The sequence below is a fragment of the Zosterops lateralis genome (assembly GCF_965231275.1).
Source record: "Zosterops lateralis genome assembly, chromosome: 31".
In the NCBI taxonomy this organism is placed as follows: domain Eukaryota; kingdom Metazoa; phylum Chordata; class Aves; order Passeriformes; family Zosteropidae; genus Zosterops; species Zosterops lateralis.
Window position 1 is genome coordinate 1830769 of NC_139791.1, and position 26901 is coordinate 1857669.

General features: G+C 48.8%; 3 protein-coding genes across 4 annotated transcripts in view; 1 reads left to right on the forward strand and 2 right to left on the reverse strand.

Annotated features, from left to right (window-relative positions):
• LOC310920622 (olfactory receptor 14A16-like) overlaps positions 1–26901 on the reverse strand; it is a gene marked incomplete at its 3' end in the record, with an annotated part of 597990 nt that overhangs the window by 462376 nt on the left and 108713 nt on the right. The window lies entirely within an intron of this gene.
• Positions 4628–26901, reverse strand: part of LOC310920625 (olfactory receptor 14J1-like) — a gene marked incomplete at its 3' end in the record, with an annotated part of 175607 nt that continues 153333 nt past the window's right edge. Inside the window, exon 2 of the mRNA XM_083880690.1 lies at positions 4628–5583. Coding sequence (XP_083736816.1) covers positions 4628–5560 — 933 coding nt within the window. The 5' untranslated portion in view covers positions 5561–5583. The remainder of the gene's footprint in view (positions 5584–26901) is intronic.
• On the forward strand, positions 25083–26015 carry LOC310920623 (olfactory receptor 14A16-like; the record flags this gene model as incomplete). The annotated part of the gene is made up of 1 exon (XM_083880689.1): positions 25083–26015. The coding sequence occupies one exon, from the start codon at positions 25083–25085 to the stop codon at positions 26013–26015; it is 933 nt and encodes a 310-aa protein (XP_083736815.1).

Genomic DNA, 26901 nt, shown 5'->3' on the forward strand with positions numbered 1-26901 from the left:
AGAGAAATCACTTCATCACCACCCAGCTTTTGTAATCAGAACAGGAGCAAAAGTAGGACTGCCAGAAGATGGATGTGTCTGGAGACTTACAGAGGAAACTTGTCAACAAAAGCCTTATGTCATCATCATGGTATAGTGTTCTTACTAACCTTCTTCAGCTATTTCCTGTTCCAGGTTCTCAAAAAGACATTTAGTGATGTCAAGAATCAACATTTTCAGCTAATGGACCTTTTCCTGAACCTCAACTATTTGGACTTAAATATAATGGTCATTTATCTCAATTGCCCCTAGAGACACTGGACATTATTTTTCTCATGTTGTGAGACCCTGTGTCAGTGACATGATTGGATTTAATAAGTTTTCTTGATTGAAGTTGGTTTTTAGGTATCTTGTCCTGTCTTCAACAGATAACTGATAATAGCCTTAATAAGACATAAATTGTTTTAACAGCAGAACATATGAGCAATGTCCTAGTCCCACGTCCCAAAAATAATAGTGTCAACCTTAATCCAAATTTTCTGTGGTATTCAGAACATGACTAAATATTGCCACAATTGGACTTATTCTGGAAGTGCTGGTGAAAATGCAACTGCACAAATGTTTCCACCCAGAGTCTTTTTAACCTGTGAAGATTGGGCATAGCCTGCATTTCCGAGTAATTAGTGTAATGAGCCTTGCCATTTAAGGAAACTAACCATGTTTACCCCTAGTATGCACAAGATGCTGAATCAGACAATTTGGAGAGTGGGACCTGGCAAGACAATTAAAGGAGTGATCATAAACTTGAGATTTGATTGTGGCAATCACATAAAATCTTAGGGGTCTCCAGAACAAATAATAGCATCAATCTTTACTCCAGGTGTTCTTGCTCAAGTTTTGACTACACTTGGTGGGTTGGGGTGGTGGACAGCTGAGCAGTTGAGTATAACTTCAGCTGCTTTGGATCAGATGCTCACTGATATAGATGATATTAGACATGGTATGCTGCAAAATAGAGCTGTTATAGAGTTTTGCTATTAGCTCACTGGCACGGGTGTGAAGATTTTGAAGGAATGTGTTGCATGAATCTCTCAGACCATTCTGCATCAATTCACAGGAAACTCAAGCAACTACAAGATAACATGAAGAAGTTAACTGTTAAAAACTAGGGCTTGGATAAATGGTTTGAGGGATTGGGAATTGCCAGTTGGTTGAAAGATATCACAAAGGGTGCATTGTTAATATTAACTCTCATTATACTTTTCCTTTGTATTATTCCATGCAGCCTAAAATTGGTGACTCACCCGGCAGAAAATGCAGTGAAGAGAGTTTGGCTGGTCCAAGAAAGAGAGGGGGGAAATGTAGTGATGTATCTGAATAGCTTAGACCATTCTGTGTAGCAGCCAAAATGTTTGTAGGTAACAAGCCACCTGAAGTCTTGTTTTCAGAGCTCTCAGGAGTTCATCAAGGCAAATGGGAGAACAACAGAACTAAAAAATAGAACCAAGAGCCTGAGAAACTGTCTACAAAAAATTGCAAAACTTAGAGGACACAAAATGTGATGATGGAAGCTTGACCAATTAGGTGTCCTGGAGGATGTGTGCCTGCCTTGTGAACAAGTGTCTTGCCAATTGAGAGATACCTGTATGCATGGACAGTAGGGCTAGAATCTATAACTGCAGGGTAATGTAAACAAAAAAAAGCTTCTACTGAAATCATATTGATTCTACTATTCAGCTGCCCATATTCCCCTGCATCCCATCCCATCCTGTCCCAGGCAGGAAGCCCCATCTCACCATCCCTTGGACACTTCCAGGGATTTGGGGGCAGCCTCAGACTCTGGGGCCAACCTGGCCCAGGGCCCCACCGCCCTCCCAGGCTACAAGTCCATGCCCACATCCCATCTCAGCCGGGCCCCGGCAGCGCAAAGCCCTTCCCTGTCTCCTCTCCCTGCAGGCCCTTGCCAAGGGTCTCTCTCAGCCAGCAATTGCCGCTCCTCCCTTCTCTGGGCCGGGAGCTGCAGGGTGACTTTTTGCCCGTGACCTCGGCCCGGCCCAGAGCCGGGGCCAGGACCTTTCCCCGCGCCTCTGCGCCCGCCGCCTCCCTTCGCCCGCAGCCCAGCAGACGCAGCTGGCAGCTCCCTGGGGGCTGCGGCTCCTTGCCAGGGCCGGCGCTGGGGCAGCTCCCACCCGGGCCCCGGGCCAGCAGGGACAGCAGCCCAGGCAACGGCTGGGCCTGGGCCAGGCCGGCCCCGGGCCCCAGAGCAGCAAAGCTCCTTCCCCTGCAGGCCGGGCTGGGCTCTGACCAGGCTCCCCAGGGAATGCTCAGAGCCCCGAGGCTGCCCCAGCTCCAGGAGCCTTGGCACACCCCTGCCAGGGATGCGCAGGCCCCCAGTGCCTGGACTCCATCATCCCTCTGGCTCCCTCTCAGCTCAGCCCCTTCTGCCATTCTCACCTTTGCACAGCCCTGGCTGTCCTCTCCAGGGGCTGACAGAGCTCTGCCGCCTGCGCCAGGAGCAGGGCAGCCCCAACCTTCCAATGTTCCACTGGCTCTGGGACACCCCAGCGCTGGCAGCCCCCAACATTCCCTGCCTGGAGACGCTCCAAGGGAAGCGTCAACAGCTGCCGCCACTCACCACAACCCACCGGCCGCTGAGCAGCCCCGGCCTGGGCCCCTGAGGATTCCTCTGCACACAGCTCGGACAAGGACCCTTTGCCTGCCCCCAGCCTGCACCAGGCAAGGGTCACATACACTTACACAGCTCTGCCCTGACACTCGGAAGGATTCTGAAATCAGAGGCAAAATCAGTTTTAAACTACTTTTGTAATTTGTTTGGCTGGGTGTATGCCTTGCCATGTACTTGGGATAAAGAGGTTGAGGTTGCTATTCATTGTAACAGTTTCCAATTCCAAATAAGCATTACAACAGACAGCACAAAACTAATACTAATATTAGTAAAACAATGATGAAGTAACATAATATATTTAACATACCAGTTGCAGTGGACGACTATCCAGAAAGAAAATCCCACCAATTGCAACTAGCATCTTGTTTAACTGTTTGCAGAAGCTTGTTTTCTTTTTGTGTGTGTCACAATGGAGAGTAATTAAAGTTTTCTCTCCAGTTTTCTGAGTATCTTCTAGAATATTGATGCCTAATTAATTGTCTGACTAAAGTGAGGTTCATCCCAATGGGTGTCGTTGACAACCTGTGATACATCGTATTGTCAGACTTAACCAGCTTGGGAGATACAAGTGGTGCAAAATACAGAAAGTCACACCCTAAAATCATAACTAAGTTACAGATACAAAGATCAAAATTACACTTACCAGGCAAAGTTACATTATCCTTGTCTATTTCTATAAAATCACATGCAGTTCTCAAACACACACAACCTTGACCAATATCTACAAATACAGTCCTTTGACAAGTGCTGGGATGAATTTCAAAGTGACAAACACCCTGTTCAGTATCAAGACATATGTCTTGAGCATCAATTGTGCTACTTTCAGAAATGAACCTCTGTTTTTTCCAGGTTGTCAGAGTCTGTCCAAGGATGTGTCATGCCTCACAACTGTCTCCGATGGTTGAAGACCCAGACCCCTGAAGAGACTGGGGAGAGCCCCTGGCCTGGCTGAGGTGGGGCGCTTCCTGAGGACTGATACGCATCTCCACGAGAACGGAATGCAAGAACAATAGTAGCTCGTTACAGTGGACTGAGCTGACTATACTGACCGTGCTAGAAGGGTACAGCTTGCCGCTAGTTCCTGAGCACCCAACTTTGATGCAGGTGCCTGCCTTGGCCCTGTGCCCTCTTTGGCTCCATTCCACTCGCCTTGGTCTTCTTCCTGACCACCCTATAAAGACTCTGCAGATCCCGTACACCCTTTGTGATCACCCCACTGGAGAAGATCGTGTCTATGGGCATCTCTATGTCTTGTGGACCGCCAACTCTCCACGTGGTAGCTATAATCCCCCTTCCCCTCTTTCTCCATCTTTCTCACTATTCTCTATTTTCTTTCCCTACTATCGCATTGTGGGAACTAAATAAAAGTGCATTTTTTGTTTAAGCAAACTGGTTTGTCCCCTGTTGTGTCTTTTGCGCTTTGAGATCTCCAAAACGAACCATCAGGTTCCCCGCATATGTTTGCGGACCCTGACACAGGTAAAGCAAGATTCCAGATTCACAGTTTGCCCAGCCCCGAGAGCCCTCAGGCCCTACAGCAACACCAGGGCCAGGAGGGCAGCGGGGCAGGGCCACGAGAGCAGCACTGGCAACACCAAGGGCTGCTGCTCCTGGGCACAGCTGCTGTGCCAGCCCTTATCTGCCCTCAGCTCTGCACACAGACATTGCTGCTGAGGCTCCAGAGAAGGGAACAAAAGGGGGATCTCAAGGGAAAACTCTGCTGGGAGATCCTTTAGTTCATTTAAAGCCACTGAGAGCACAGCCCCTCCATTGACACAGTCTGGGGCCACAGCAAAAGTGGACAGAAACAAACAAGAAAAGACACAAACAATGTCAACTTTGTGTGTACTTTGTGAACATCACTGAAAACTAAAACAAAGAAATAAATCCTGACAACCAAAGCAAGAAGTGATATTAAAAATTATTTTTATTTCAAATGATTTGCAGAAACTGGGCAGCAGTTTAGTGTTTCTGAAATAGTACAGTGATCAGTGTCCACACTGCAGCCTTGAGCTCCTGGTTCCTCAGGCTGTAGATCAGGGGGTTCAGGGCTGGAGGCACCACTGAGTACAGAACTGACAGGACCAGATCCAGGGATGGGGAGGAGATGGAGGGGGGCTTCAGGTAGGCAAAGCCTGCAGTGAGGAGGAATAGGGAGAGCACAGCAAAGTGAGGGAGACAGGTGGAAAAGGCTTTGTGCCGTCCCTGTTCAGAGGGGATCCTCAGCACAGCCCTGAAGATCTGCACATAGGAGAAAACAATGAACACAAAACAGCCAAAAGTTAAACAGGCACTAACAGCAATAATCCCAACTTCCCTGAGGTTGGAGTGTGAGCAGGAGAGCTTGAGGATGTGTGGGATTTCACAGAAGAACTGGCCCAGGGCATTGCCCTGGCACAGGGGCAGGGAAAATGTATTGGCCGTGTGCAGCACAGCATAGAGAAAGGCACTGGCCCAGGCAGCTGCTGCCATGTGGGCACAAGCTCTGCTGCCCAGGAGGGTCCCATAGTGCAGGGGTTTGCAGATGGACACGTAGCGGTCGTAGCACATGATGGTTAGAAGGGAAACCTCTGCTGAAATGAAAAATATAAAGAGAAAGAGCTGTGCAGCACATCCTGTGTAGGAGATGGTCTTGGTGTCCCAGAGGGAATTGTGCATGGCTTTGGGGACAGTGGTGAGGATGGAGCCCAGGTCGGTGAGGGCCAGGTGGAGCAGGAAGAAGAACATGGGGCTGTGCAGGTGGTGGCTGGAGGCCACGGCGCTGATGACGAGGCCGTTGGCCAGGAAGGCAGCCAGGGAGATGCCCAGGAAGAGGCAGAAGTGCAGGAGCTGCAGCTGCCTTGTGTCTGCCAATGCCAGCAGGAGGAAGTGGCTGATGGAGCTGCTGTTGGACATTTCCTGTGTCTGGATATGGGGACCTGTTCAAGGAAGAGACAGTGACAAATCAGGGGAGACTCTCCTGAGCAATGTCCAAGCCCAGTGTGTGCCTTGCAGGGCAGGGTTGGCAGGTGCCACATGTCCCCTGCAGCAGGGCTTCCCTCAGCACTGCCTCCCTCCCTCCCTGCCCACGGCTCTGCTGCTGGAGCTGTCCCAGCCCGAGCTGTTCCTGTGGGCCCGGGCTCCTTCCCTGCCAGTGCTGCCAGAGCCCAGCCCAGCCCCTGGGCCAGCTCTGCCCTGCAGCTGCTCGGGGCTGCAGGGATTAAAGAACAGCTTCCCCAGGCCTGGGCACCATGGAAATGTGATGCTGGATGGACCTGGAGGCTGGGGAGCTGGAGGCACTTGCTGAGGTTCCCAGGAATCCTCAGTGTGATGGTTTAAGAGTCTCAGCCCCTGCTCTGCCTTGCATAACTGAGTTTCCATTCCCACCAACCTGAGCTAGGGAAAAGGGGAAGCACAGACTGAAGTAGGAAACTCCTACCCTAAATGTGCTCATGAAAAGTCCCCTCAGAAATGACCTGGGCATGAGCTGGACCTCTGAACAGCCCTGGCCCACACAGCACCCTCTCCACAGCAGCAGGACCTACCCTGGCAGGAGTCACTCCTTGCACCCACAGCTCCCCTCCACCATCCATGGGGAGCTGCCGGGTAGGCTGAGAGCTGCCCCTGGCACGTGGCAGATGCCCTGGCCTGGCCAAGAGCCCTCAGGGCTGCAGCACCTGCTCTGCACCACAGCCCTGGGCAGCCCTGGCTGCAGCCCCAGCCTCAGCCCCTGCAGCCGTCTCTGGCAGCAGGAGCCGTCCTGCCCTGTCCCTCTGACGGTGCCCAGGGCAGCCCCGCTCTGGAGCACATCCTCCCCCAAAGCAGAAAGGGCAGCAGAGCCATCCTTACAGTGCTGTCAGTCCTGTCCTGGCTCAGCTTTAGGAGATCACTACAGCCAGGGACTTACTGTGTCAGAAGGGGTGAAGATTTCTCCATTAATTATCTCGGAATTGTCCTTCCAGTTGCTTTAAGCCTCTGTCTGCTTCACTGCTGTCAGGTACCTGCAGGCAGTGCCCTCAGCCCTGCTGGGCTGGGAGGGGAGCTGCTCCTCAGAAGAAATGTCTTTTTGAAGCTCTTCTTGATTGCCAGGAGATGCCTCTGTGCCAGGAGCCCAGCCCAGCTCAGCAGCACAGACACAGAACAAGGACTTTAATGAGCCTCTTGGGGCTTTAATGTTGTTTATATCATACTCAGTTCCTGAGAGTGTGTACAAAAAATATCTCAAGAACTTAAAGTGAGTTTTGAACTCCAAACTTTCTTGAAGTTTTAATGGGTCTCACTGAGGGACAGGACTGAGAAAGTGTCCCCAGGTTCCAGTTAGAGCAGAACACTGCAGGCAGTGATGACAGGTGGGGGCAAACAAGGCAAAGGTGTCTCTGATGATGAGCAAACCTGGATGTGTTTCAGGAATGCCAAGGGCCAAGGCCTGAGCCCCAGCCCCTGCCAAGGCACATCCTGTCTCTCCCTCAGTGCTCAGGGCTCTTCCCAGGCCACTGGGATGTGGGGATGTGCAATGCCAAGGGCAGGACCATGGGGCGGCCCCTGCCAGGCTGCTGAGCAGGGCCAAGGAGGCAATGAGGCCCCAGGGCTGCAAGGGTCACTTGTCTCCTGCTCATGGCTCAGGCCCAGGCCCAGCAGCCATGGCCCAAGTGCTGCAGGAGTTGGCTGTGTCAGGGCCTTGCAGCTGCTGCCCATCCCTGTGCCCTGTGCAGCCCAGGCTGTGCTACGGTGTCCATGCCCTGCGCCTCTGTCCCTGCAGGCTGTCGTCATCCCCCAGCTGCCCCACCTGGCTGGGCCCTTCCTTTGCTGACAGCTCTGCCTCCTGCCTGCCTCTGCCTGGCCACACACAGCCTTGGGCTGCTCTAGACTCCTTCTGGGGGATGTGTTGCCTTCCAGCCCTGCCCTGGGAGAGAAATTTCCTTTCTCCTTGTGTTCAGTCTTGTCCCTCCCCCAGGTGCACTTTGCATTAATTTTTCTTTCCCTGGCTGTTCTCTACTATGTCAAAAGGATCCACCATCTCTGAAACTGCCTTTTAATCCCTTCCAGGGTTCTCCGCTGCTGTCCTCAGTCTCCACTCCACTGGGCTTCTTTTGTCCCTATACAGTGGTCCTGTGCTTTTGGCCTCCAAACCGGACCTTGGGAGATCTCTGGGCCCTTTCCAAGCCTTGGCAAATGAAAACATTGTGCTCAGAGTCTAAGAATATCTCCAGTGGCCATAGACAGTCTGACTTGTCTTTCCTGGCTACTCTTGTCTTGGGGCAGTGCTTGGATATTCAGAATTTGGGAGACAAAATTCTAATTTTGGCCACAGCCTCTGCACAAGAAGGCCAATTCTTTTCCATAGGATGGAAGGCAGAGAGCTCCATTGTTTCAGAGGCAAATGAGAGGTGACCACCAGAAGCCAAGGCCATCCAGACGTGGCAGGGTTTTGTTTTTGGGTGATACCCTTTCATGTATGCAGTTTTTTTTAGGGAAGTATCAATTTTGGCAATGGGTATTTAAAAAGATGTCGAAATCTTTTCTATAGAAATGAGATCATAGAGCCCCAGTGTTCCATGGGAAGATGAGAAGCAGCCTTTGACATTCCGAGATCAGCTGGACCTGTCAGGTGGCCCCTGGGAGGCCAAACCAGCCAGACCTGTTCCATCTTCCCTTGCTTCTATGGGCCCCCACAGTGTCCCAATGGCCCCTTGGTTCCATGAGGCTCTGAGGTGTCACAATGTCCCTTAGTTACACGTGGACCTGAAGGGTTTTAATGGTCCCACAAGACCCCAAAGTGTCACCGTGGCCCCCCTTGGTTCCATGAGCTCCCACAGAGTCACAATGGTCTCCATAGGGAGGAACCAACCAAGCCCCCGTGTCACAGGGGCAGATGAGGGGCAGCCACCAGAAGCCAAGGGCAGCCAGATTAGATGGTGCTGGCAGATTTTGTCTGGGACCTATCCCTGGATATAGGGAATTTTAGAGGCAGAATACCAATTTTCGACATTAACGCCCAGAGGAGAAGGACGATTCTTTTCCATAGGAAGGAAAGCATGGAACACTGATGTTTCAGGGGCAGAAGAAAGGCGGCCACCAGAGGCCAAGGCCAGCCAGACCTCTCTGTCCTGGCAGCTTTTGTCAGAAAACAACGCTTAGATATAGGGAATTTTGGAGGCGGAATCCCACATTTGGCCATTTCTGTGTTGATAAGTAGGATGGTTCTTTTCCATTGGAAGGAAAGCACAGAGCCCAAGTGTTTCAAAGGCAGAAGAGGAGAGAGGTGGATCCTGGGAAGCCAAGACAGCCAGACCTGTTTGTCCTGAGAGCCGCGTTGGAACCCAGGGGACCATTGTGACAAAGCAGGGCCCAGTGGAACCATGGAGACCATTGTGACACTAAGGAAACTCATGGAACCATGGTGACCATTGGGATGCTATGGAACCTCAGAGATCCAAGGGTCCATTGGGACATTGTGGTGTCTCATGGAATCGAACATTGTGAAACTTGGAGGCCGAATGGAACAAGGGTTTCTATTGTGACACTGCAGAACCTCATGGAATCAAGGTGACCGTGTTACACTCCAGAAGCTCATGGACCCAAGGGGCCATTGTGACACTGCAGAACCAAGGAAACTCTTGTTGACAGTACAAAACCTCATGGAATGAAAAGTCCACTGTGACATGATGGAACCTTATGGACCCAAGAGTCCACTGTGACTCTGTAGGGCCTCCTGGAATAGAGGGTCCACTGTGACACAGTGGGGGCTCGTGGAACCAAGGAGCCTTTGTGATACTCCAGATCCTCATGGAACCAAGGGTGCATTGAGGCACAGCAGGGCCTTGTTGGAACCAAAGAAACCACTGCTAAAAGCAGGGTAACTCATGGAACCCAGGAGTCCACTGGTACAATATAAAACCTATGGAACCAAGGGGCCATTGTGACATTTTGGGCCACATGGAACCAATGGTCCTTTATGACAATGAGATCCAAGGTGACCATGGAGACACTATGGAACCTCATGGCTCCAAGGGGCCATTGTGACACTCAAGAACTTCATGGAACCCAGGGTCCATTGTGACATAGCAGGCCCTTATTGGAACAAATGAACCATTGTTGACTGTACAGCAACTCATGGAACCAAGAGGCAGTGGTGAAACAACAGGGCCACATGGAACCAAGGAGACCAGTGGCATTTAGGAACCTGTTGGAGGTTGGGCTTCCTTTCCTTTTCTTCCTTTTTCTTTCCTTTTTACTTATGTTTTTTTTTTCATATTGAGTTGCTAAGACTCACTCATGGCTGGGTGCCCGAGACAGGGGGAGGTGACCTGGCCTCAGGGAAGGAGGGTGTCAGGTGTCACCCTTCTGCTTTTTGGGAGTTTTTCTCAGAGGGACAGACATACCACAGGTAGAGAGGCGGGTAAAGGACAGGGGGCTGAGGAAGTTGGGGGTTGTCACTCACTCTCAGCTTTGGGAAGAGGATGATCAAGCTGCTGCTTGGGGAAAGGAATTTCACCACCACTGCTACAACCCAGCTGGGAGCTGCCTTTCTCCTGCTGCTGGGCCCTGCACCCCCTGCCCTGCTGGGACGTCCCGCAGTCCCAGCTATCGCTGCAGAGTGTCTGATACATCTCGTCCAGCGCCCCAGGATTTCTGCTCATCCCTGCCCTTCCAGCCTGCTGCTCCCCAGAGTCCTGCCAGGGCCCTGGGATCAGCAGCCCCAGGGGTTTGTGCAGCGAGGCCTCTCTTCCATCCCTCCCGGCTGGGACAAAGCCGCCATTCCCGCGCGCTCCCCGAGCCTGCGCCACAGTGCCCCCTGCAGCCACGGGGGAATCATCTCACCTGCCCCGCCCACCGGGAGCCACCAGCGCCCCTGCTGGCTGTGACCGGAACTGCACCAAAGGGGAAACTGCGCACGGCCGAGAAGGGCTCACTGGGGGCCTGGCTCTGTTTGTTGTTAATGCCACAGTTATTGTTGTTTGCTGGCCTTGTTATACATGCTAGTAAAGAACTGTTGTTCCTATTGTCATATCTTTTTTCCTGAGACCCCCCCTAATTTCAAAATTATAATGATTTGGAGGTAGGGGGTTTTCATTCTCTGTTCCAAGGGAGGCCCCTGCCTTCCCTAGCAGACACCTGTCTTTCAAACCAAGACTGAACCTCATGGAACCAAGGGGTCATGATGACACTGCAGAAACAAGGAGGCCATTGTTGACCCTATGGAAACAGAACCAAGCACCCGTTGTGACACTCAAGGGCCTCATTGGACCAGGGAGACAATGGTGACACTACAGAAGCTCATGGAACCAAGGACCCTTGTGACACAGGATGTCCACATAAAGGCAAGAGGCCATTGAGACACTGTGGGCCTCCATGGAAAAAAGGACACAGGTGATAGTACAGATGCTCATTGAAACTATGGGATATTGTGACACTACAGAAGCTTATGAAGCCAAGGAGCCATTGTAAAACTTTGGGTATTGTGAATGGAGAGAGGGAGCTCAGACAAGTCCTGCCTTTGACTCGGATTTCTGGCAGTAGCTCTGTTTGGAGCAGCCTGCACCCCAGATTGCTCTTGGTCGCAAGTTTTTAATAATGGCAGATTAGGCCTATGATTAAAAGCAGGGAAGACCCTTAAAATAAAGGGAAGTTGGATGGGACCAAAAACGCAGATCCAATCACTATGATTAATGCTACATTCTCTGTTTATTTAATCTAAAATGGCAGGTTATATACACTTCTACATAGTTTACAAATGCAGATACATTTCCATTGGCACACAACGCAGAAAGAATGTAAATAGATATTGTTTCACTTGTTGCGTAACATGGCTAAAGAGTTCACACTAATAACTATGTCTATTAACACCTAGAAAACCCACTATCTCCCATTAACACCTTAATACTTAATTTTAACTGTGTCACAACTTCACCAACTACTTTATTACTGTGCCACAGGCTTCATAGGCCTCAAAGTGAGGCCCAGGCTGGGTTAGTTCAAACCTTACTCCAAATATACATCATGTCCTCGTTCCCTAAGAAAATCTGCAACAAGTCCCCTTTTTCCTTTTTGAGCTACCTAGACTGAGTCAAAGGCATGGCTGGCTATTTTTCGTATACATGGTTACAAACAAGGCACAATAATTAAAATAACTACAATTACAACAAAAAGGAATAATATCAAAATGAACCAAGTCTTTTATCCAACCAGCAAAACCCCATGAATTGAGCTATTTATCAAAAGGAGTGTCAACAACTACAAGTTTTCCCATGTTACTCTTTAGCTGTGAAAGTTGTTTGTAAATTCATTGAGAGTGGTTGGACAGATTCATGCAATACATGCCTTCAAATTCTTCACACCCATGTCCTTGGGCAAGAAGAAGGAAGTCAAGGGCAGCTCTGTTTTGAATCACTGCACGGCAGATACTATTAACATCTATGGCAAGTTCACTTAGCATATTAGATATTATATTAATTTGCTTTCCTGTCCAGCAAGCCAAGGTTCGTAATTGTGTGAGAGCTTGCGCTGAAGCAACTCCTGGGGAAAAAATTGAAGCTACTCTTACAGTTGGAGGCTTCCACAATAATACTAGGTCTTTACAATTGGAGTCTAATTCCAAAGTACTGCATTTAGATCATCAAGACTTTTGAGGCAACCCAGAAATTTGATGAATGGTAGCAGCAAACAGGGTTAATTTGCCAAAATAACATGGACCTCCTACAGCTCTTTGAGGCACTGCAGACCAGGCTCGGTCCCCACAAATGAGGAAAATTCCCGGTGGCAATTTTCTTGCAACATCTTTTGATGGTGTTACATACAGGTTGAGTCCAATTGTTGCAGTATTCTGAATCATTATAATACAATGGGTATTTGGGAAACAACCAAGTGTTGCCATCTTTGGGTTGCCTTACATGCCCAAACGTTAAACAATAATTGTCTGGTACAGAACCAGAGAGGTCAAATTCTTGTGGTTCAGGACTTATAACTTTAAGATTTTGTGCGACTGCAACAGCTTGTGGTCCCAAAGCATTTTTTGGAATTTCCTGGCTTTCACACCAATTGACAAAACGAAGCTTGGAAGATTCGGTGGACTTACTGCACCACACGTTCCAGGCTTCAGTTAAATTTGAATATATTTTGGTTTGAGTCCAGTTTTTGAACTCTGCCATAGAATTTAATGGGACTCCAATTAAACAAGTACAAAAAGGATTGGATGGCATCGCTAAAGACAGACAAAATTAATCTTGTCCAGTTTGATTGGCCCACACGACCCACATATTTTGTCTCTGGTCAATGTCAAGCACTCCAAGTACTCTTTTTACTAAAACAATGCTTAAAACAAACACTTCAAACCACAACGTTTATTGTTATCTCCTCCAGTTCTCAGTCCTAAAAAACAACAGTTAATTATTACTTAATCCTAAACACTAATTACTACGTATAGTAACTTAAGTCTTATAACTGTAATTATAAAAGCTACTCGTTCCACACACTACAAAGTCAATTTTTATCAGTTTCAGAGTTGTCAGAGGGCGCTCCAAGTAAGTCATTGTTGTCAATGTCATTATTACTGCTGACTGGTATCATTTATTGGGGACATGCACGGGTAAATTGTTTCGACACCCAAACAGGTTCTGCTCCTGTAGAAACACACATATATCCACGATCATTAAACAACACAGGGCTCGGTCCCAGCCATTCACCTGTTTGCATATTTTTGTGATAAAGTCCTGGAATTGCCTGTGGTCTTCCCTCCTTCACTGTGTGATGATGTATCACAACCGCAGGTTCTTCTCTTCCTTCTGCTAAACACAAATAGTTTAAAGTAAACAATACTGCTGACAGTCGATTAACTACATCAATGTTATCATTCTGCTTTTGCTTTGCTAAGTATTTTTTCAGGGCACGATGGGCTCTTTCCACAATAGCTTGACCTGTAGAAGAGTGAGGGATCCCGGTGGCATATTTCACCCCCCACTTCTGCATAAACCTGACAATTCGTTGACTGACATCAGCTGGACCATTGTCAGTTTTAATTTCTACAGGTACACCCATGACTGCAAAACAGACAGATAAATGTCTTTCAACATGCAGAGCCTTTTCCCCTGTTTGTGCTGTTGCCCAAATAAACTTTGAATAAGTATCTACACTTACACGGACATATTTCAACCTTCCAAACTCTGGAACATGAGGTAAATCCATCTGCATCAGTTCTAAAGCTTTCAGTCCCTTTGGGTTTGTGCCTAGCCCAAGGCCAGGCCCATGATGGCTACACTGAGGGCAGGCACGCACAATCCCTTGTGCATCATTCAGGGGGATCTGATATTTGTTGATGCAAGGCTCTTGCATTTTGATGGAATGTTTCATGACAGTTGCGAGCCCTTTAAAACTTGTTCTGTGGGGGAACATGGACAACACAGCTGACTGCAGCATCAGCTCGTGCGTTGCCTTCTCCCAAACCTCTGTTGCATTGATGGCTCCGAATGTGCATGACACAAAAAACATGCTGACGCTCTTTCAGAACACTCTGCAACTGCAAAAACAATTCTATAAGGTGCTGGTTCTGGGTTTGTCTGATGAGTGCATCTTCGATTCTCTGCACAACTCCAACTACATACAGAGAGTCTGAAACGATGTTCAGTGGTTCTTTATTCCAAATTTTCAGGGCCCAACACACGGCTTTCAAGTCAAGAGTTTGCAGACTGTCTCCTGCTTCACCCTTAATTAAATGCTGCAACCTTTTCCGTTGTTGTTGCCGCCAAACACACACAGCCTTTTTTGTTCTTTGGCCAGCATCAGTACAAACTGTCCTTCCCTCAACTGGTTTCAGTGAACATAAAGTTCTTTCCAACCACTGATGATGCTTGATCAGATGCCACATTGAGACTTTTGGTTGCTTATTGTGAGCCACACCTGCAAAACCCAACAATGCCTCTTGCAATGCAACGGAGTGTCTCAACAGCCGTTCCAAATCTTCAACTTTCCCGGGAACACTGATATCTGCTGTCTCTATTTCTACAATTCTGTCTCTGCCTTTTCGTATCAATGCAGCAAAAGCATATGTTCTGCCCATAACCCGACACTTTGGTTGAACAGGTAAAAACACCCATTCAAGTAAAATTGCTGCTGAGTCAAACTTCCAGCCAGATTGGGCCTCCCCCTTTTTCTTTGCCATTGAAAAAGATGGCAAGTGGGCAGGCTTCAGCATTGGAGAGGAAAAGTGACAACGGAAGATGTTCCACATGGCAAGCACTACAATCACGTTGTGGTTTTTCTGCACCAGAGCATCTTACTGTGCGAGAGTGCAAATTCGAGGGCTGTTAGCATCACTGCCAGGATCCCATGGCAAAAATGGTTGTAAATCATCATTGGTGATTCCCACAATGGTACAAACACATTGTAGGTCTCCAAAGAGTTTTTGAGCATCATGCAAAGTGGAAATGTTGGCATTCAAAGTAATTTTTTGAGGACAAATTTGTGCATCTTTGATCAGCCAGACTAAATATTTCCAAGGAGCTGATTGCTGTATTTTTTCTGGGGCAACATCAGCCCATGACATTTCAATTGTGAAATCAGCCAGTTTAAGTCTGCTTTTGCAAATGGTCACTTGGTTGCAATAAGAATATCATCCATGAAGTGATAAATGATTGCATTGGAGAAGTGTTGGCGAATTGGTTGCAAAACCCAGTCAACGAACATTTGACACATGGTTGGTGAGTTTCTCATGTCCTGGGGAAGCACGGTCCATTCATATCTCTTTGTTGGGGCTGCTCTGTTGATAGATGGCATGGAGAAAGCAAAATGTTGAGTGTCATGTGGATGGAGTGGAATAGTAAAGAAACAGTCTTTTAGATCGATGACAACAATGTTCCACCCCTGTGGTATCATAGTTGGTGCTGGCAGGCCAGGTTGCAGAGCACCCATTGCCTGCATTTGTGCATTAACTTTTCACAGGTCAGTCAACAGTCTCCATTTACGTGAATTCTTTGGTATAATGAATTTGGAGTGATCCATGGACTTACAGAGGGTCAAATGTGTCCAGCATTGAGTTGTTCTTGAATCAGTTGTTCTGCAATTTGCAGCCGTTTTTCTGTCATTGGCCACTGCTCGACCCAAACAGGGGTCTCTGTCAACCAGGTGATTTTTAGAATGGGCGACTGCTCTACAGTGACCATCAAGGAAAATGCTGGTCTGTGGTTAGAAGCACGCTAAGTTGAGACAACACATTTCTGCCTATCAGTCCCTGAAGCTTTATGGGTAAAGTCATGACGTATGATCGAACCACAATAACTTGATTGTCTTCAAAAGTAATTCTGATGGGATTTGTACTTATGGAAGTAATCCTCAGTCCACCTACTCCTTTGATGTGGTTGTTCAGAGCCTGCAAAGGCCAATCAGTGGCCAGAATATTTGATTAACAATAGAATTATACAAGCCCATGTCAAGCAGTAGTTCTAGCTGAATCCAGTGAGAGCCGTGTTGTATTTGGACTTTCTTGATTGGGTGGCTTTTAAAATATAAGGTAAAGAAGACATCATGACCAGTTTATCCAAAGCCTTTGTCTTGTCTTTGCAGCTCAGTTGGTTCTTGTGGATTTTGGCGATGTGCTAAAAGATTTTCAAATGCTGCAATTTGAGAAATTTTGCTACCTTTTGGGATTGTCACAGGTGGTTGCAGGGCATAAGCCATTATCTGCACCTGTCTGGTGAAATAACTCCTGGAATCACGATTACACCTTGTTTGCTTGTGGAGGATCTTCCAAGTAACAAACCTCCAGTTAAAGAATTTGTGCTGTACATTGGGCCACATACCTTTGTAAGAATTACTGTTACTTCTTTATCTTGTAAAGTGACTTCCATTGTTGTTACCACATCCACGCTGAGACTCCCCCAAGTGGCAGGCTTATTTTTTACTAAAAAGCCATTTTTGAGGTCTTCTGGATCCAGGCGTCGATTTGTGTCTTCACATGGTGCCTCAACGCGCTGTGTTTGAAGTTTCCCGACTTGTGACAAACCTCGGTAGCGTGGGTGTCAAGATTGCATTTGTGACACCACACAGTCTTTTGACAGGCTTCTTCAAAATGGAATATGAAGCAAGTAATGCCAGCTGGTTTGTTGGGACGTGGAGTTTTGTTGCTGTGGCTGTGATTATTAATTTTTCCACCTCATAAATCAGCTGCAATGAGGTGTCCTGGTTGCTGCATGGCATCAGGCATGGCTGCTGTGAACGCTGCAGTTTGGTTATTTTGTTCAGCTTGGGTGGTCCTTACTAGCATTTCGTCCACTGGACTGCCTTAAAGTAGTGTGACCAAAATAGTTCTTGTGTGTGAATTGGCATTCTCAAAGGCAAGAGAATGGAATAAATGTTCTTGCACTTCTGGTGACACACCTGGTGCATCTTTCAAAGCAGCTGACAACCTGTCTATAAACTGACCATACGATTCTGTCGTGCCCTGTTTTATTGTAGAATAGGGTGCTGGCTTTTTTTTGTCTGGAACCAGAAGCAAGGCTCTGTGAGCCAACGATTGAGACAGCTGATGCATCTCCATGAGATAGGTAAGTTGTACATTTGTTGTAGCATATGGTCCTTGCCCTGTCAACATGTCTGATTGAAGTCCATAAAAAGGGTCCCCTAATACTTGATGTTTGTTGGTTTCTTCAATTGCTAAACGCTTCCACTCTCTCTCAAAAATCAGAAATTTTGAGCGTGTCAGCAGCAGGGACGCAATACTCATAGAATCAGAAAGGAAAAGAACATCAGCTGTAAATATATATTGAATTATATTTCTTGCTGCCTTAGACCGAATACAATATTTGGTAACAGCATGTTTGGCTTGTTGGAGGACCTTCCACTCATGTGGCTGCCAGGTTGCTGTGGCATTGCCAGTAATAACAGGGCATCCTACAGAACTGGCAGCCTGCCAATCTCTATCCAGAACAGCATCTTTAGCAACTCCAGCTCAGCGTCTCTCAATTGGGTTTTTGGAATTTCTGGCAGCGACATCTGCTGTGCTACAGGAAAAACCGACAAAGCGGTAGGAACTGTTGGTGAGGATGGGAGGAGGTTGCGCTCTCCTTGGGCCCAAGGCTGAGGAATTGCGGATGTTTATTTTTCCAACTGATCTTGGCAGTATGACAGTTCAGCAACCTTAGCTATTATTTGTTGTAATTCATTTGTACTCCGTATTTTCTCTGTGACCGCTGTTTGATGCAGGACTTGGAGGCGGGACCCTCAATCTCTGAAGCTTCTGATTCTGAGTCTGTGGGGAGGGGACATTCTGCTGCTGCTGTGGTGCAGTGTGGCCGTGCTGGTGCCTCTGCCACTGCAGCTTCTGCCGCCGCTGTTGCTCTGTGAGGCAGGGCTGACTGCCCCCGTGCAGGGGACAGGAGAGGCCGTGTTGCCTCGCTCTGCGCCACCTCGCTCCCATCTCCGCCTTGCACTCCTACCCCTTGCTTCGTCCCCTGGGCCAGCCCCTTGGCTCCACCTGACTCCTCATCGCTCACCACACCCCCAGAGTGGAGCGGCTGACCTACTTCCTCTTTGCTCTCAGTGTATCTCGGCACCGGTGGGGAAACTTCCTCCACCTGAGTCATGTGATCCAGTACATCCTGCAAGGTCGGGCTGACCTGTGCCATCGTGCCCTTCATGGGGTAAGTATTATAAATGCCAAAGAATTTTGCAACTTTGGAGGGTTTTTGGATTACTTTTCTTTCATCCCCTGCCCCGTCAAGAGCCTGAATGGTAGCCTCGGAAGCTTTTTTCTCAGCAGAGACATTTTGCAAGGTATTTAAAACTTTTTTCCACACAGCACCGAGCTCCTGAGCAATTTTTCCGTCTTTTCTGCCTTCGATTGCACAATCCCATAAAAGATCCCTTATTTCACACCACTCTGTAGCGCTAAACACTAAAGATGGTTTATTTAATTTTCCTCTCTTCTTGGCCCACAGGGCTAACTGTTCTAAGTCAGTTTCTCTCAGTTTTTCACCTCTTTTAGAGATACTATTTAAAAGAAGCTGCATCACTGCTTTTAGTTCACCATCCATGATGCTTTTCTCAGCCTTTGTTTTCCACTGCAGCTTACCTTCTGCAACAGTGTGGCGCTGCTGCTCTTTGTTTGAGACCAGCAACCACCTTGCTCCAACTTCCCAGCTCCGAAATCTCAGCTATGGTCGACTCGAGGCCAAGCAAAGTCTTCCCGTATTTAAACGAAAATCAAAACCGCACCAAAGCAAAAAAAACCAAATCAAATCCCGCATTTAAGCGAAAAGGAAAAAAACCCAAAAAACCATATTGAAACAAAAACAGTGCATCTAAGTGAAGGACCGCATCTAAGCGAAGAGTCCCTAGCTTCGGGCACCAGATAAAGCAAGGGAAACCCTTAAAATAATGGGAAGTTGGATGAGAGCAAACGCAGATCCAATTACGTTCTCCGTTTATTTCATCTAAAATGGCAGTTTATATACACTTCGATATAGTTTACAATTGCAGTTACATTCTCATTGGCATACAGCACAGGAAAAATGCAAACAAACATTGTTTTACTTGTTCTTTATGGTGGCTAAAGTGTTCACACTAATAACTATACTTATTAACCTCTAGAAAACCCACTGTCCCTCATTAACAACTTAACATCTAATTTCAACTGCATCACAAGCTGCACAGGCTAGTTTCTAACTGCGCCACAGGCTTCACAGGCCTTGGTGTGAGGCCCAGGAGGGGGTAGCTCAAACCTCATTCCAAATATAGATCATGCCCTCATTCTCTAAAAAACTCTGCTACAGTTGTCCTACCTGCAAAGCACCTGCCAGAAGGATTACAAAGAGCCTTTTTGCATTTTTTTAAACTTTAACAAAAAAGGACGATTTGTCACAGCTAGTATTTAGGTAAGACAAAATTAATCTGGTCATGGCAAGTCCAGTTCATCTGACCTGGATTGTTGTAGACATCCCCAGGAGAATATGAGAGCTCATGCAGAGACCTCAGCCAGTCATGGTCAGTCCAGAGAGCAGAGATATCACTGGTCAAGGAGCTGAGTGGGGCTAAGACTCAGACCAATCAGTGTCTAGAACTGGGATTTTTGAATTCCCTATATAAGAAGGTCTTGAACAATAAAACAGGCTGTTTTTTCTCATGATCAAGACTACTCGAGTCATGATATTCTGTCTCCCTACCTGCAACTGTCGTGTAATAGAACAGAACAGCCTTGGAGAAACAAATAAAAATGTAACTCTGGAAAAAAAGTAATTCAAAGTGCAAACAGGATGCCAGCTCAGCTCTGCAAGGCTGACAAAACAGAAGTCATGCAAAACAAGGATATTGGTTTTACTCAAAAGTGGGGGTCAAGGAACAAATACCTAAAAATGACACTAGACACTGAAGACAGACTTCAAAGAACCATGTAAGGATGTGTGGTAAGGGGTGCAGCTATGTCAAATAGAATCAAAGGAAGTGGGGATAGCTCATGAATATGTAATCACTGTGTGTGATAAAACCTCTGTTCATTCCATGCTCAGTGCACTCGAATGGTGAAAGGATCACCCAAGTGACCAGCACGCTGTAATAAAGAACACCTGCTTTCAAATGCTCAAAACTGTGTTTAAAAGTTTCTATCCAGTGGATTTCAGTACCAATGGTGTCCTTGACTCCATTATGCTTCCCTGTGGCAGGACATCCCCCCTACTACAGAAGAGCTTATCTGCAGCTGATGTGACAGCTCCAGACATTCTCTCCCCCATGTGAAGTGATGAGACAGCCTTGGCCAGTTAGTTGTTATGAGCCAGGGAGTTGTTTCTTCCTCTGGCACTAGGAGTAGAACTCCTAGTAAACAACTGAGTGTCAGAACAGATAAGGAGAGTTAAGCCAGAGATTTCTGACTGAAAAGGCACTACTTTTAAACTATAAAAGCTACACAATTTTCCACAGAGGTAGAAACTTCCTACACACACTCTTGAAATGTGTAGGGACTTCTCCCACAAGCTCAGATGCGAACTCTGAGGATACTCTCCCAGGGAAATGAGAGAAGAATTCTAAGTGTACCCCATCACCAAATTGATGGTAAATTACATTGAATCCTAATCTATACTATTTCTTTCTTAGCTGTAATATGAATACCTTTAGACTACTAGTAATTCTTTTTGTTTTATTCCAGTGTTATACCTACTCTGTTAAATCTTTATCAAATAAATAATTCATTTGGTCCTAATCTGCCATTATTAAGAACTTGAGACCAAGAGCAATCTGGGGTGCAGGCTGCTCCAAACAGAGCTACTGCCAAAAATCTGAATCAAAGGCAGGACTTGCCTAAGCTCTCTCTTTTCATTCAAAACACCCATAGTTTCACAATGGCTCCTTGGTTCCATGAGGCTCTGCAGTGTCACAATATCCTGTAGTTTCCATGAGCATCCCTGCTATCGACCATGTCCTTTTTTTCATTGAGGCCACAGTGTAACAATGGCTGCTTGCCTTTATGTGGACATGCTGCGACATACGGGCTCCTTGGTTCCATGAGCTTCGTAGTGTCACCATGGTCTCCTTGTGTCCATAAACACTTGCTGTGTCACAATGGCCCCTTGGTTCCATGAGCTTCTGTAGAGTAACACGGTCACCTTGATTCCATGAGGTTCTGCAGTGTCACAATAGAAACCCTTGTTCCATTAGGCCTCCAAGTTTCACAATGTTTGATTCCATGAGGCACCACAATGTCCCAATGGACCCTTGGATCTCTGAGGTTCCATAGCATTCCAACGGTCACCGTGGTTCCGTGAGTTTCTTTAGTGTCACAATGGTCTCCATGGTTCCATTGGGCCCTGCTTTGTCACAATGGTCCCCTGGGTTCAAGCGAGGCTGCCAGGACAAACAGGTCTGGCTGTCTTGGCTTCCCAGGATCCACCTCTCTCCTCTTCTGCCTTTGAAACACTTGGGCTCTTTGCTGTCCTTCCAGTGGAAAAGAACCATCCTACTTATCAACACAGAAATAGCCAAATGTGAGATTCCACCTCCAAAATTCCCAATATCCAAGGGTTGCTTTCAGACAAAAGCTGCCAGGACAGAGAGGTCTGGCTGGCCTTGGCCTCTGGTGTCCACCTTTCATCTGCCCCTGAAACATCAGTGTTCTGTGCTTTCCTTCCTATAGAAAAGAACCGTCCTTCTCCTCTGGGCGTTAATGTCGAAAATTGGTATTCTGCCTCTAAAATTCCCTATATCCAGGGATAGGTCCCAGACAAAATCTGCCAGCACAGTCTAATCTGGCTGCCCTTGGCCTCTGGTGACTGCCCCTCATCTGCCCCTGTGACACGGGGGCTTGGTTGGTTCCTCCCTATGGAGACCATTGTGACTCTGTGGGAGCTCATGGAACCAAGGGGGGCCATGGTGACACTTTGGGGCCTTGTGGGACCATGGAGACCATTAAAACCCTTCATGGCCACGTGTAACTAGGGGACCATTGTGACACCTCAGAGCCTCATGGAACCAAGGGGCCATTGGGACACTGTGGGGCCCCATAGAACCAAGGGAACATGGAACAGATCTGGCTGGTTTGGCCTCCCAGGGGCCACCTGACAGGTCCAGCTGATCTTGGAATGTCAAGAGCTGCTTCTCATCTTCCCATGCACCACTGGAGCTCCATGATTTCATTCCTATGCAAAAGAATTTGACATCTTTTAATACCCATGGCTGAAACTGATACTTCCCTGGAAAAATTCCATACTTGCAAGGGTGTCTCTAAGAAATAAAACTGCCAGCCATGGATGGCCTTGGCCTTTGGTGGCCCCCTCTCATTTGCCCCTGAAACAATGGGGTGCTCTGCCTTCCATCCTCTGGAAAATAATCCATGACCTATCGAAAAGGCCTTCTTGTGCAGAGGCTATGGCCAAAATTAGAATTTTGCCTCCCAAATTCTGTATATCCAAGGATTGCTCCAAGACAAAAGTAGCCTGGACAGACAGGTCAGGAAGGTCATGACCACTGGAGATTTTCATAAACAATGAGCACAATGTTTTCAATTGCCAAGACCTTGGAAAGGGCCCAGAGATCTCCCAAGGTAGGGCTTTGGAGGCCTCAAGCACAGAACCACTATATAGGGACAAAAGAGCTCTGTGTTCAGTGCAGTGGAGACTGAGGCCAGAATAGGAGGGCCCTGGAAAGGATTGAAGGGTGGTTTCAGAGATGGTGGATCCTTTTGACATAGCAGAGAACAGCCAGAGAAAAAAACTTAATGTAAAGTACACCTGGGGGAGAGACAAGACTGAACACAAGGAGAAAGGAATTTCTCTCCCAGGGCAGGGCTGTGGTGCAACACATCCCCCAGAAGGAGTCTGGAGTAGCCCAAGGCTGTGTGCGGCCAGGCAGAGGCAGGCAGGAGGCAGAGCTGTCAGCAAAGGAAGGGCCCAGCCAGGTGGGGCAGCCGGGGGATGACGACAGTCTGCAGGGACAGAGGCGCAGGGCATGGACATTGTAGGACAGCCTGGGCTGCACAGGGCACAGGGATGGGCAGCAGCTGCAAGGCCCTGACACAGCCAACTCCTGCAGCACTTGGGCCATGGCTGCTGGGCCTGGGCCTGAGCCATGAGCAGGAGACAAGTGACCCTTGCAGCCCTGGGGCCTCATTGCCTCCTTGGCCCTGCTCAGCAGCCTGGCAGGGGCCGCCCCATGGTCCTGCCCTTGGCATTGCACATCCCCACATCCCAGTGGCCTGGGAAGAGCCCTGAGCACTGAGGGAGGGGCAGGATGTGCCTTGGCAGGGGCTGGGGCTCAGGCCTTGGCCCTTGGCATTCCTGACACCCATCCAGGTTTGGTCAGCATGAGAGACATCTTTGCTTTTTTTGTCCCTACCTGTTATCACTGCCTGCAGTTTCCTGATCTAACTGATCCTGCAACAATTTCTCAATGGGACTTATTAAAACTTCAAGAAACTTTGGAGTTTCTTATCTGACTTTGAATTTTGAGAAGTTTTTTGAAGACTTTCTGAGGAACTGAGTCTGATATAAACAACACCAAAGCCCCAAGAGGCTCATTAAAGTCTTTGTTCTGTGTCTGTGCTGCTGAGCTGGGCTGGGCTCCTGGCACAGAGGCAGTTCCTGGCAATCAATAAGAGCTACAAAAAGACATTTCTTCTGAGGAGTGCCTCCTCTCCAAGCCCAGCAGGGCTGAGGGCACTGCCTGCAGGTACCTGACAGCAGTGACGCAGAGAGAGAGGCTTAATGCAGCCAAAAGGACAATTCTGAGCTTCTTTGTGGAGAAATCTTCACCCCTTCTGACACAGTCAGTCTGTGGCTGCAGGGATCTCCTAAAGCTGAGCCAGGACAGGACTGACAGCACTGTAAGGATGGCTCTGCTGCCCTTTCTGCTTTGGGGGAGGATGTGCTCCAGAGCGGGGCTGCCCTGGGCACCGTCAGAGGGACAGGGCAGGACGGCTCCTGCTGCCAGGAACGGCTGCAGGGGCTGAGGCTGGGGCTGCAGCCAGGGCTGCCCAGGGCTGTGGTGCAGAGAAGGTGCTGCAGCCCTGAGGGCTCTTGGCCAGGCCAGGGCATCTGCCACCTGCCAGGGGCAGCTCTCAGCCTGCCTGGGAGCTCCCCATGGACTGTGGGGAGAAGTTGGAGGTGGAAGGAGCGACTCCCATCGGGGCAGATTCCTCCTGCTGTGGAGATGGTGCTGCATGGCCAGGGCTGCTCTCAGCTTTCTCCTAAAGGAAAGGAAAAGGGGCTGTCAGGGTTGTCTATGTCACTGAGATTCCTGCACTATCACCCTGGGGATCAGCACATCTGCCTCAGAGCTCCTTCAGCAAGTGCCTCCTCACCCACCTCTACCTACAGACAGCACCAGCAGCACCTTGGCTTGCAGCATTTCTGTTTGTCTGGGCTGCCCTTAAGGCCCTGGTGCCAGGGAGATGCCCCTGGGCAGTGGCTTGTGCTGGGAGGGGTGTGCAGGGCAGAGCTGAGCCCCCAGGGCTGGACTGGGCTCTGGGAGCATTGGCAGGGACAAGGCTTGGACAGAGAGAAACAGGTCCCAGTAGGCCCAAGTCCAGGCAGCAGAGAGCTAGATCAACACTTGTTTGTCCTTGTCCAGCTGCACAGGATAAGGGTTTAGAGAAATTAACTTTGGACCTTCAAAAAGACTACTTTTTTTTCAAGGAAGTTTTAATTGCGATTGCCCTGAAATAGAGGTAGGTGTAATGAGCAAACGGTACCTGTGTGAGACCAGCATCTCTGACTGCACTGAGGCACAGGGACCCCAGTTTTCCCTCTGGGCTAACTAGTGTTTCTGCTAAGAGTAGTGATTAAGATGAAGCAATAATTCAGCAGCAGCAGAAACCCAAAGTCAAAAAAGTTTAGCAAAGCTCCCTCAAGGGAACAGAAGTGATTTTGAGGGGATTCCAAATACAGTATAAAGGATTGACTCAAAGAAAATGGTCCCAGCTTGTCAAGGTTTTCTTTCAACAGCCCACCATGCCCAGAGTGAAGAAATGTCCAACAGCAGCTCCATCAGCCACTTCCTCCTGCTGCCATTGGCAGACACGCGGCAGCTGCAGCTCCTGCAATTTTGCCTCTTCCTGGGCATCTCCCTGGCTGCCCTCCTGGGCAACGGCCTCGTCATCAGCGCCGTGGCCTCCAGCCACCACCTGCACAGCCCCATGTTCTTCTTCCTGCTCAACCTGGCCCTCACCGACCTGGGCTGCATCCTCACCACTGTCCCCAAAGCCATGCACAATTCCCTCTGGGACACCAGGACCATCTCCTACACAGGATGTGCTGCACAGGTCTTTCTGATTTTCTTCTTCCTGGGGTCACAATATTTCCTTCTGACCATCATGTGCTACGACCGCTACGTGTCCATCTGCAAACCCCTGCACTACGGGACCCTCCTGGGCAGCAGAGCTTGTGCCCACATGGCAGCAGCTGCCTGGGCCAGTGCCTTTCTCAATGCTCTGCTGCACACAGCCAATACATTTTCCCTGCCCCTGTGCCATGGCAATGCCCTGGGCCAGTTCTTCTGTGAAATCCCACAGATCCTCAAGCTCTCCTGCTCACACTCCAGCCTCAGGGAACTTGGGCTTCTTGCTGTTAGTCTTTGTTTAGGTTTTGGCTGTTTTGTGTTCATTCTTTTCTCCTATGTGCAGATCTTCAGGGCTGTGCTGAGGATCCCCACTGAGCAGGGACGGCACAAAGCCTTTTCCACCTGCCTCCCTCACCTGGCCGTGCTCTCCCTGTTCCTCAGCACTGGCACATTTGCCTACCTGAAGCCCCCCTCCATCTCCTCCCCATCCCTGGATCTGTCAGTGTCAATTCTGTACTCGGTGGTGCCTCCAGCCCTGAACCCCCTGATCTACAGCCTGAGGAACCAGGAGCTCAAGGCTGCAGTGTGGACACTGATCACTGGACAATCTCAGAAACATTAACTTGGTTGCCAATTTCTGCAAATCACTTGTAATAAAAGTAGTCTTTGATATCCCTTGTTGGTTTGGTTGTCAGGGTTTTGTTTTGTTTTAGTTGTTCAATATTTTCCACAAAGTGAGGCCATTGTTTATGCCCTTTCTTGTTTTGTTTTTCTCCACTTTTGCTGTGACCACAAACTGTGTCAACAAGGAGCTGGGATCTCAGTAGATTTAAATGAACTGAAAGATCTCCCAAGAAAGCTTTTACTAGAGATCCTCCTTTTATTCTCTCCCTGTGGGCTGCAGCAGCAATGTCTGTGTGCAGAGCTGGGGCAGATCAGGGCTGGCACAGCAGCTGTGCCCAGCACCAGCAGCCCTTGGTGTTGCCAGTGCTGCTCCCGTGGCCCTGCCCCGCTGCCCTCCTGGCCCTGGTGTTGCTGTAGGGCCTGAGGGCTCTCGGGGCCGGGCACAGGGCTGGGGGTGGCAGTGCCGGGGCTGCAGCAGGGACAGGCCATGGGCACTGCTGGGGCAGCGCTGATGCCTCAGGGCAGGGCCCGGGGGCTCCAGGCTCCTTGCCCAGGCTCTCTCCAGGACATGCCCAGGCCAATGCTCAGCACAGAAAAGCCCCGTGAGCAGCCCCAGGGTGGCCGTGGGCAGGCTGGGGACAAACAGCATCACATCATGGGAACGAGCCTTGGGTAGCAGGATCATCCTCTAAGTTCTTCAGGAATTGTCTGCAGACTCCTGCAGTGCCTGGTGCTGTTCCCTGTCCAGAGACACCACAGGCCAGGGGGGCACATCTGGGCTGCTGTGTCTGGCTGTGGGGCTCCCTGTTCTGGGCAATGAGGAGAGGCTGCAGAGGCTCTGCAGAACTGACAGGATGGGCTTTGGGGCTGTGAGGAGAAGCTGA